General features: G+C 39.9%; 2 protein-coding genes across 3 annotated transcripts; both read left to right on the top strand.

Annotated features, from left to right (window-relative positions):
• Positions 1–1,216: 1,216 nt before the first annotated feature.
• Positions 1,217–6,694, top strand: LOC148084410 (palmitoyltransferase ZDHHC18-B-like). 2 transcript variants are annotated; one of them, XM_087787478.1, is made up of 10 exons: positions 1,217–1,324; positions 1,518–1,821; positions 2,087–2,247; positions 2,541–2,705; positions 3,494–3,631; positions 3,714–3,765; positions 4,004–4,106; positions 4,883–4,995; positions 5,116–5,197; positions 5,874–6,694. In XM_087787478.1, exons 2-10 carry the CDS (start codon positions 1,610–1,612, stop codon positions 6,138–6,140), a joined length of 1,293 nt encoding a protein of 430 aa, XP_087643604.1. In that variant the 5' UTR covers positions 1,217–1,324; positions 1,518–1,609; the 3' UTR covers positions 6,141–6,694. The 2 variants fall into 2 exon arrangements, with proteins under 2 accessions (XP_087643604.1, XP_087643603.1); XM_087787477.1 differs by having other exon boundaries at positions 1,217–1,821.
• Positions 6,695–7,358: 664 nt separating this feature from the next.
• Positions 7,359–10,297, top strand: LOC148084409 (uncharacterized). The gene has a single exon (XM_087785917.1). It carries the CDS (start codon positions 7,407–7,409, stop codon positions 10,290–10,292), a length of 2,886 nt encoding a protein of 961 aa, XP_087642043.1. The 5' UTR covers positions 7,359–7,406; the 3' UTR covers positions 10,293–10,297.
• Positions 10,298–11,711: the final 1,414 nt, after the last annotated feature.

Here is an 11,711-nt window from a genome sequence, read left to right as displayed (position 1 = left end):
TTAATTTGAAATCCACGACGAGTCTGTCGGAAGTCCAGTAAAAAAACATTATATGTGAATAAATGAAGAGATCATGTTATTAATTGCTGGGTCCAATTATTCGCTTGTTATTTTGGCAGTAGCTGTTGATTTTATATTTCCCTTACACACATATTTTATGTTCAAAATGTCTATATACTTCCCAACAAAAAAAAACTATAAAGAAAGGACAAATAAGAATTCATACCAATAGTCATTAACTGAAACACTACTCTGAGGTAAACAAATATGCTGTCTTTGAACTACTCAGACATAATGATGACTAACTAGACAGAAACATCATCTTCTGTAAAATAGATCCACATGTATTGGAAACACTTTCCTGTGGGGCTCTGACCCCTGACACCCCTCCTATAAAAGAGTGTGTTTGCATAATCTTTCTTTATTTATACACTATGATAGAATGTGTTTTAAACCCACCTCTGCCCCTCCAAGCTTCTCTCCCTTCTAGTTTTATTTTATTATAATTTCTTATATTTACTGCCCTTTTAGCAACAAGTCACATGACAACAACACAACATTACATACATTTGAACATCACATCTATTCTGTAAATCGGTCATGATTAAATTTCCAATTATCTTTTCATGCAACATCAGATTTGTCATAAAGGATCCAGTCAAAAGGGTAACCATACACACACTAAGTTAATTTACCTAAAGCCCTTATTTTCTTTCATGAAATGTGGCAACAATAAACGTAAGTCAGTTATTGCAAAAAACAATTTATCAGATACGTTATGTAATAGACCCCTGCTGTAAACTATTATCCGGTAAGTATTTGTTTGTATGTTGACTGGTGTATATGATATGAACAAGGGTAATTTAAAAGTCTAATACCTAATACACCTAAGGTTCAAATAAAGCAGTTTATGTCTCCACCTCCGGCCACAGACCGGCAGCAGTGAGCTGATCAACTTTAGTCAAGCTAACACAATTGAGCACATTCAACGGGTAAATTAACTTTATATTATTTTTCATTTCTATTAAAGAACGTATTAAGTACTGACATTATATTTTTAGAAATAAACAAAAATCCACGTAATTATTAAAAGAAGCAAAATCCGAAATTAACAAATACATAATATCATGATGTTGCAGGACAAAACCGGAAATAGAATGTTAGTACACTGGACTTGACTGAAGCTAGTAATCTCAGAGGGCAGACGTATCTCATCCATGCTGGATTCTCTTCATTGATAAGATTTTCAGTGGAATATTGAACTTTAAAACGATACAACAAATAACAGCAGGCGGTACATTCATCGACTGTATCGCATGTGCCGGTAAGACTTCAACTAGAAAACGACAGCGTCCTCATCGATATGTTTTAATACGACTTGAGATCTGATTTAAAGATAAGAAATTAGAAAATTATCGTTAAAGGGTTTGCGGATAACATTTCTTTTTTTTTTCTTTTTTTTTTACTTTACTGGTCTTCTCGCATCCCTTTCCGTTATCTTCGACCGATGACGTCAGCGGCTCTGTCCGGATGCTGCAAATGATGTCACACCAAACACAAGTGCCCACTTGTCCGATAGAGACTTATCAGCCGAACTACATCATCGATCATGAAGAACTGTCAGCAGGCTGACCCGGCTCTGGAGCTGAGGAACAACGGTACCACGAGAGAGCCCACAGTCACCAGGAGACGCTGGGAAGTTTTCCCAGGCAAGAACCGCTTCCTCTGCGATGGACGGGTCATCATGGCACGGAACATGGGGGTCCTACCCCTCACCCTCGGCCTTATCGTCCTCACAACTGGATTGTTTTTTACCTATGAGTGAGCACTGTCACTTTTTTCTTGCATTTCTTCTGATTTTTTTTTTATACACTATAAAATAGTGAATAGAAACATGTAGTTATTGGTGTTTTAAAAATAACTTCACTGATTAAATATACAATACATTAAATACACACAATGTGAAATAAATACAACTTTGAATGAAGTATTTATAAAATACAATTTGTCCACTGTATACACGTGATGCTAAAATATATTGTGATGCATGTTTTGTTGTGTTTCTGATGGATCTACTGTATTTCAGTTGCCCGTTCCTTGTGAAACACCTGACAGGCGCCATACCAGTCATCGCAGGAGTCCTCTTGGTGTTCGTGGTCACCACCCTGCTACGAACCAGCTTCACTGACCCTGGGATTCTACCCAGAGCTACTCCAGATGAGGCTGCAGACACAGAGGAAAAGATTGGTAAGTTACCTACTTGGATTCAACTTTTGGTATTCGGTGCGATCAGTGTTCAACCGCCTCATGAAGACGGAACATTGTGTTCTGATAAAAGATGTTTGTTCTTTCTGTTCCACTGCTGTGTCTGGGGTTATTTATAAATCCAACTCCTACATAAGCATTCCTGTCCTGTCTTCATCTTTTTCTCAAAGCTGCTGAAAGCTTAAATCCCAGCTGCTGCTTCAAACCATCTTGCATGTCTGACAATTTATTGTTGTTTATTGATGCTCTTTGTTTATCTCCACGCGACTCTGCAGACAACACTGAAACGGACGTCTCTGAAAATGGCAACTATCGACCTGCGCCTCGCGTCAAGGAGGTCGTGATTAACCAGCAGGTGGTGAAGCTCAAATACTGTTTCACCTGCAGGATGTTCCGCCCGCCGCGCACTTCTCACTGCAGCCTCTGTGACAACTGTGTGGGTGAGAGACACATGACTGAAATGTAATAAAAGCCATAAAAAAAACAACAACAAAACATTCATATAATATCTAAAATTATACATTTGCATTCAAGGCATTAAATGATCTAAAGATATCTTAAAACCTAGTAAAGGTATGTTTAACATGATTAAGGGTCCTAAAAATATATGAATTCTCCTTAAAAAAACAAATAAAAAATGTAAACTACCTAGCGTACTGTGCTTGCTAGCATATCTGTGGAGAAAACGAGGCAAAAGCCTAAAATCCGAATTAGGAAATCAAAAATATGTTTCAAATATCAGATCCTATCCTTCTACTGTTTTGCCTGAGGAAGCTTGCAAAATTCAAGATTGACCGTTCTCTAGCCAAGTGTGTTTTACACATCTTTTATCAAGTCTGTTTTAACCTTCTTGTTTATCTGCTGGTTTGCATCCACTAACCTCAGAGAAACTCACTCATCAGGATCACAACCACGAGCAGTAAAATAATATGTTCCCAACAGCAAACACTCACCGATCTTTACAACACCCAGGTAATAAGGAAAGCAAAATCCATCATGTCAGATAGTACTCGCCCGCTTCACTCCGAATTAAAGCTTCTTCCCTCCGGTTCCCGCCTCAGACAATCAACAGCCAAAACAAACAGTTTCAAACACTCATTCATCCCCTCGTCCATCTCACTACTTCACTGTGTTTGTCTTAAATGCTGCAAAACCATTTGCCCCACGGGGACAAAATAAAAATCTTGCTGGTTTACTTGACATCTTGGTTCCCTTTTTGTTCCCCCAGAGCGGTTCGATCACCACTGTCCCTGGGTGGGCAACTGTGTGGGAAAGCGCAACTATCGTTTCTTCTACTCTTTCATCGTGTCGCTGTCATTACTGACGGGCCTCATCTTCAGCTGCGTGATCAGCCACATTGCTCTAAGTAAAGAAGTATTTTTCTTCATGAATGTTTCTGATCCATTAGAACAACACACTTTAGTTATGGTTTTCTCTCTCCCTCACAGAAGCTCAGGATGGCAGAGGCCTTGTTTTTGTGCTAAGAGAGAACCCAGGAAGATATCCTTTTTACAGAAATGCGTTTTATAATCTGCAAATAACCTGTTCACACAGTGGCTTCTATCTCGTCTTTTAAAGGACTAGTTTCTCTCAAGTGCATAAATAGACTATTATACAGGGATAACTTTGTTCTGGGTACCCACTGATTCTTTTCAGGGTATCTTTTAATTAGATACCAAAAACACGTGAGGATGAAGTTATGGCAACACAAGAGACTCTCCTTGACTTAGTGCATCACTGCTGTAGAACTTGTGATCTGCTTCCTGGCTGTCTGGTCGATCTTGGGTCTCTCAGGCTTCCATACCTTCCTGGTCGCTTCCAATAGAACCACCAATGAAGATGTGAGTACAAGCTTGTTGGCATCAAGTACAAATGTTTTGCAGCTACACTACCTGCAGTCACCATATAATCACGTTTCCTAAGTTGTCCAGCGAGTGTCACCTGTGTACTGTTTTTGTAACCTTCGTACTGTGTTTGTATTGTTCAGATGGTTATACCAAGGGAACTGCTGAACTAGCGTGTGTTATGTCTTTGAAACGTTTCAATATTAATTACACTTTTTATAAATATTACCTAAGTTAATTTTATCAGCTTATCTTAAACAAACATCATTCTACTTAAGGTATTTTACAAATACATACAAAATAAATCTACATATATAATTCATTAGACTATATTCTGCATGGTTGTAGTATAACAAATCGTCAAAATTAGTTTGATTTAAATTTTTCTATATGCAACAGGTCATAAAATAAGGTTAAATAAATATGTAAAATATAAAATAAGAATGTAGAAATAAGAATGAAACATAATCAGAAATATTTCCACATTTGTTATGATGACATAACATTATGAAAGAATTAAATAAATAATAAATGTAATAAATAAAGCAAGGACATGTCTTTGTAATATTTATCGAGTGTAAGTGCATAGCAGTGATATTATTAAATATGTATGGTTCAAACCATAGATACTGAAAACACATAAAACATTCTTATTAATAATATAATTAAAATATTTATTCATTTCCCAGAATGCAAAGCAAGTGGTCATCAATTAGTTATCAATAAAATAATAAATATTTGCTCATATATTACATATGTTTTGTCTTGTGCAGGTCAAAGGCACGTGGTCAGCAAAGAATGCAGCAGAAGACACGACAAACCCCTACAGTCATCACAACATCCTGGTCAACTGTTGCTCAGTCCTCTGCGGACCCATGCCCCCCAGGTCAGTCTGAAGTTACATTTGGCCAACCTTTGGTCGCTCTGGCAGGAAAAATGATACATTTTTCATAATGGCAACATTTAAATCATTTGATTTCTGTTGAACACTGTGCTTCGACCTCAGTGTGATCAACAGAAGAGGTCTCCTGAACGAAGACGACTTTTTCCAAACCAGCAGAGCAGATATACAGGCGACAATTAATCTGGTAGGTGTGATTCCAAAGTTAATATTTACTTGACCATCTCTGAGCAGGTTTGTGTTTGGAAAAAAACAAACACGTCACGGCTAAGATGATTGAGACATTAATGAGGGTTTAGTGAAGGGTTCATGTAGCGTAAACTCATTTTGTCAATTGACATCAGTTTACATATATCTGTAATTGACATTTCCAAATAATTGCTTTAGTTGTTAATGGCATCAGAATCTCAATCTTTTATAATTACTTCCATTTATACTATTACATTATCTTACCTTTTTAACGCAACATACTGCATTGAATGTCAATCTAGGGTTTTCACTTTTTGAACACATGGAAACTGTGGGATGAAGTGTAGGTTTGATATCACATAAATAAACTTGAATTGAACAGAATTAAGTTTCCATATAGATTTGAGGTATGAGGCTGCTGCCAGCTCAACCTTCAGGATCAATCAAGGGTTGAGCGTCTTGCATAGGCACACGATGAAACAGCTGGGAATGAACCAGCATCCTTTGAATCCCAATCTGATCACAGATAGCTAGTGTAACAACCTTGTCCACAAAAATAAAGAAAACATTCATGTATTTTCAGGATGAGAATGATTGACAGTTGCCACTATTAAATACGCCCACTGTGGCCTTTTTCTCTTTTCCTATGTTTCGTCTTTTATTGACCTTCCCAGGAAAGCCAGGATCTTCTCGAGTCCCTCACGTCCCTAACATGTCCACAGTCTGCTCATAGTTCTCCAGTTGTGAACGCACACTCTTCGCCTGTGGAACGCACACACTGCAGGGCTCAGAAGACGACAGGTCCGACACCAGACACTGCCTCGCCCTCGCACACCTACGACGCAGAGAGTCGAGGAGCTTCCCAAGTGTCCTGTTCTTCCAGCCACATGCCTGCTTCCCTCACCTCTCTGGATGCCAGCACCATGTCAGAGAGCAGCTGATAAGAGAGCTCTAGCCCTTCACCTGAACTACTTTGAACTTGCATTATTCTGGTATGAAATGCTGTTTTTTAATAGATCAATGCTGCGTCTGATGAACTGCTGCCACGGTCTGCAAATAAACACACTAAAAATAGCAGCCAAGAAGAAGAAAAGCTTGAAGAAGTTGGAATATCTTTGCACATTTATGTACAGGAGGCAATGCAATGTAAGATGACAAATGATCATTTAATCCTATTATATATTAGAATATTTATTACTAATTCAATATCATTTATAATCGTTTCTGCATTTTTCTTTTGCTATACATGTGCCAAAGGTAATCCAGCACTATTGGCGGTGAAAGTAATTGTCTAAAAAATAAAACCATTTCTTTTCACTTTTTTTAAACAGATTTTTGTACTTTATGTAACACATTGGTGTCACATGTATGATCTCTGATGTTGAGTTGTTGCAACAGGCCCTGCAAGAACGTGGGTGTATGAAGCATGTAAGCATGATCTCTCAGGTGTGAGAAGCCATTGTTTTGGCATTATTTTGTTAACGTCCATGAGCAATAAAACAATCCAACCTGGCTCCTTACTCTGTGTATGAACAGTATAGAGTACCTTGATTGTCTGTCTTTGACGCTACACACATTGATTCACCTCAACACAATATATTTGAAAACATGCCTGTAGGAAACGTCTCGTGGTCTCTTGGGAAAAGTTGATTCCTGGTCTATACATTGCTTATGTATTGAGGGAGAAACATACAGAGACAGGAGCTTAAAGTCATAGTTCACCCACAATTCAAGTCACTTATTCTCTATTCACCCTCATGTCAACTAAGGGCTGTTGTTTTATTTTTTGTGGTTAATAAACACAAGAGGGGTGTTTCAGACTAACACCATGGAGGTAGTCTTTTTTTATGAAAATGACAATTGAGCGCGAGTTGCTACATTAAAATGAACATACATTTTTGCCTATGACTATAAAAAGGAACAGATTACTTTGAGAATGATCCCATGAAGATGAGTAGAAAATGAGTGAAACTAGATTTTTTTGGTGAACTATTACTTTAAGTACCTGAAGGTTCAAAGTCAAATTGTAGATCAAAGCCTGCATGTTAAATTCTGCTTTATTTCATTGCATCATCATTATCCTGGAACATTTATAAGGAGAAGCTTCACTTACTGGCCATCACCCAAGGATGTTAGTTCATTTGGTGTCGATCCGATTATTGGGCATATCCTGCTTCATCTAACCTCCAATTATTGCACTGATTCTAATGAAGGAGGAAGTTGACCTGTCTGATGTCCACATAAGACGTTCTCATAGTGCTCCACCATGTGCAACCCACAGTTCCCAGCAGACCCTCAGGGTTCCAAGCTGCGACCCAAAGAGTTTCGCAGTTGCATCCTTGAACCCCATAACAATATCCATGCAACCGATGACAGATCACACAGACCCCACCCAAGCTGTTTTGCTTTTGTTCAGCGAGATCCAGAGGCAAAACAAACAAATAAATTCCCTCTGCAAAGATGCTGCCAGCATCAACGACATCCTGGAGAAGATGAAGTCAGAGGCAGAGGATTCAGATAGCACTCTGCAGCCAGCCTTGAGTGAGTGTGAAATGCTGTGTCACAAAGTACAGAATCTCCACGACATGCTCTATAGAGATGAGAGTAACCTATCGCCAACCACTGTAGCCAAGGCTGAAGCTCCATTGCCCATCTTTCCCCAGTGTGATACGGTCGGTCATGCTGGTGATTATTACTTGTTCAAAACGTTAATGAGTGAACAGGCAAAAATGGAAAAAGACATGGAGGTGATACAGAGAGATGCCAGCATAAAAGAGGAGCATTATCGCAAAGAGGTGGAAAAGTTGAAGAAATCTCAGACCAAGAGTCAAGAAAACTTTATGGCTGAGCTTCAGAGCGAGAAGGAGAAGAACCTGCTTGTCAATGAAGAACTTCTGAAGATAAAGGCATTACACCAGGAGCTCACGCTCAAGTATCTGAAGGTTGAACAACTAGCTACAAACCTCCAGAGGACACTGGACATGGAAAGACTGTCTCATACTGACAGAGAACAACAAGACATGAAGTTACAGCAGTCTTTGAGGGCTGACAAGGAGGCTCTACGCCAACAGTTGTCGGAGCAAATGGCTGAAATGGTCAGGGAGGCCACCACCAAGCACGAGTCTCTTAATAGCGAGATTGAGAGAATCTCAGAGGTCCAGATACGTAATGAGGAAAGTTTTGCAAATAAGCTACAGGGAGAGAAAGATAAAAACTCACTGCTCAGCCAACAATTAGAAAACATAACCTTCTTGAATCATGGGCTTCTTCTTAAATACGAGACTACTGAGCAGCAAGTGGAAAGTCTTCAAAAGTTACTAAGCATGGAATCTAAGGCGCTTACAGACAAAGTACAAGAAGACATGAAAATATTTCAGTCTCTAAGGGCAGAAAAGGAGGATCTTCGCATTAGAATGGCTGAAGAATATGCTTCCCTGCAAAAACATGCCGCCATTGGACTGGAGTCTGTCTGCAGAGAGTTACAGGAACAAAAAGAAATGAACAGTACCAACCAAGAGAACTTTAGGACTGAACTCCAGGGTGAAACGGCTAAAAATGTTCTGCTTAACCAAAAACTTGACAAACTCGCTCAAGATCATCAGGAACTATTGCAAAGATGCAAGAGCGTGGAGCAGCAAGCAACTCTTCTTCAGCAAAAGCTTGACATGGAAATTAAGACTCACGCAGAAAAACTTCAGGCGAGCCAGCAATTATTCCAGTCTTGGAGGACAGACAAGGACGCTATTCGCCAAAAGATGGCCAAGGAGATGGGCGACCTTCAGAGCAATGCGATTGCCAAGCAGGAAAGTCTGTTAAAGGAGGTGGAGGAGCTTAAAGAGACGCTTGTTTTCAACGAGAAAAAATTTAAGAGTGACCTTCACAATGAAAGGGTGAATAACTCACTTCTCAGTCAGAAATTTGAGCAGATTACCAGTTCTTATCAGAAGCTCAGCTTAAAGTGTCAGAATCTTGAACAGCAGGTGGCACATTCGCAGAAGCTCCTCGATATGGAAGTGAAGTCTCATGCCAACAGAGTGAAAGAGGACAGGCAGTTGTTGCAGTCTCTCAGGGCTGAGAAGGAAGATCTCCGACAACAGATGTCAAAGGAAATGGCAGCCATGCAAAAAGACGCCGAAATAAAGCAGGACTCTCTCCGAAAAGAAGTTGATGAGCTTACCAAGGCTCAGATCTTCATGCCTGGAATTCAACCTGAGACGGAAGAGAAATCACCTGTCTCTGAAAAACCAGAAAAGATCTCGGATTCAAATCGAAGTAGATACAAACCTGTTGAGAAACCAACAAGTCCGGAGGATGATGACTCTGAAAGGAATATGTTTTTAGAGACCTTTAAGGTGGAGAAGGACAATTTCTGTCAAAAGATGCAGGAGGAGATGGCTGCACTGCAAAGAGATTCTGACAAGAAGGAGGAATCCCTGCGAAGAGAAGTCGACGAGATACGAAAATCTCACGTCTTCATACAAGAAAGATTTATGGTGGAGCTTCAAGCTGAGAAAAATAAATCAGTTCTTATTTGGGAACCTGGCATCAGGGTCTCACAGCAAGAGCTCAGTCTCAGGTGTGTGAATGTTATACAACAGGCGGCTTACCTCCAGCCCAAAGTGAACAACGAAGGGACGTCTCTTGCGGAGGAAACTGAAAACCACGCCCTGTTGTTCCAGTCCTTGAAGGCTGAGACAGATGCTCTCCACGAAATTATTACTAAAGAAATTGTTTGCTTGCAGAGAGATGCTGCCATCAAGCAAGACTCTCTGCACAAAGAGTTGAAAAAGCTGAAAGAGGCTCAAATGATCAGCCAAAAGACTGTTGAGCAGCAAGCCATGTTGCTGCAGCAGAAGGAGTTCCAGTGCCAGATATTGGAGGAGAAGATGTCAGTCTTGCAGAGAGATGCCATCATCAAGCAAGAGATCCTCTGCAGAAAGGTGGAGGAGCTCAAAACACAGCTTGACTCACTGTCAGACGTGGAGAGTGAGCAAGACCTCTCGACTCAGAATTCCTGTATGACAGGAATGCGGCATGCCTTTGGACTTAAGAAGTCAAAGAGATTGAAGAATAGACCCAAACAGTTTGAATAAAACATCTTGCTTTGTCCTGCCTCTGGAAGAGTTTGACCCGACATTTACCTTGGTTCTTGTGTTGGTTCAGGTGTAAATAAAGTCTTACAACATTCTCTGAAGGTTCACAATAATGTATTCTAAGATTCTTTTTTCCTTGGCTCAATATTTGGTCAAGTGTAGTACGAGCTTGGCACATCAACACATTAAAAAAAACACCATTGGGTCGCCATGTCTGCATGTTAGGATGACACGTGAGGATGACAAGTGAGGACGATATGTTAGTAAGATGCGTTAGGAAGACAAGTGAGGCCGATATACGTATTAGGATGTTGTGTTAGGACGACGCGCTGGTGTTTTATACTAGGAAAACAAGTAAGGACAACACATTAGGACGATGTCTTGACAACCAGTTAGGATGACACATTTGGACTATATGTTAGGAAGACATGTAAAGACAAAACGTTAGGAGGACACGTGAAGACCACAGGTTAGAGAACTCCTCAAATTTGTATGACATGTATAGGACTACATGTTAGGACTACACGTTAAAAAGACATGTAATGGCTTCACGTTAGAACGACTTACTAGTACTACACGTTAAAACGACAGGGCTACACGTTAGAACGAAATGTTAGGACTACACGTTAGAACGACATGTTAGGACTACACGTTACATAGACATTGAGGACTACACGTTAGAACGACATGTCAGGATAACACGTTAGCATGACACATTAGAACGACAGGTCAGGACTTCACGTTAGAATGACATTGAGGACTACACATTAGAACGACATGTCAGGATAACACTTTAGAATGACATGTAATGACTACACGTTAGAACGACAAATCAGGACAACACGTTAGAACGACATGTTAGGAGAACACGTTAGAACGACATGTTAGGAGAACACGTTAGAACGGCATGTTAGGAGAACACGTTAGAACGACATGTTAGGAGAACACGTTAGAACGACATGTTAGGAGAACACGTTAGAACGGCATGTTAGGAGAACACGTTAGAACGACATGTTAGGAGAACACGTTAGAACGACATGTTAGGAGAACACGTTAGAACAGCATGTTAGGAGAACACGTTAGAACGACATGTCAGGAGAACACGTTAGAATGACATTGAGGACTACATATTAGAATGACACATTAGAACGACATGTAATGACTACACGTTAGAACGACATATCGGGACAACACGTTAAAACGACATTTCAGGACTACACGTTAGAACGTTATGTCAGGACTACACGTTAGAATGTTATGTCAGGACTACACGTTAGAATGTTATGTCAGGACTACACGTTAGAATGTTATGTCAGGACTACACGTTAGAATGTTATGTCAGGACTACACGTTAGAATGTTATTTCAGGACTACACGTTAGAATGTTATGTCAGGACTACACGTTAGAATGTTATGTCA

The sequence above is a fragment of the Callionymus lyra genome, chromosome 3, assembly GCF_982586985.1.
Source record: "Callionymus lyra chromosome 3, fCalLyr1.hap1.1, whole genome shotgun sequence".
In the NCBI taxonomy this organism is placed as follows: domain Eukaryota; kingdom Metazoa; phylum Chordata; class Actinopteri; order Syngnathiformes; family Callionymidae; genus Callionymus; species Callionymus lyra.
The sequence above is the reverse complement of the archived record's forward strand: the minus strand, read 5'-3'. Positions and strand labels throughout refer to the sequence as shown.

Coding starts and splice junctions, on each gene's coding strand:
- LOC148084410 (XM_087787478.1), top strand. CDS start 1,610: ATGAAGAACTGTCAGCAGGCTGACCCGGCTCTGGAGCTGAGGAACAAC. Junction 2,706..3,493: donor CCTCTGTGACAACTGTGTGG/GTGAGAGACACA, acceptor TTGTTCCCCCAG/AGCGGTTCGATCACCACTGT. Junction 4,996..5,115: donor TGCGGACCCATGCCCCCCAG/GTCAGTCTGAAG, acceptor CTTCGACCTCAG/TGTGATCAACAGAAGAGGTC.
- LOC148084409 (XM_087785917.1), top strand. CDS start 7,407: ATGAAGGAGGAAGTTGACCTGTCTGATGTCCACATAAGACGTTCTCAT.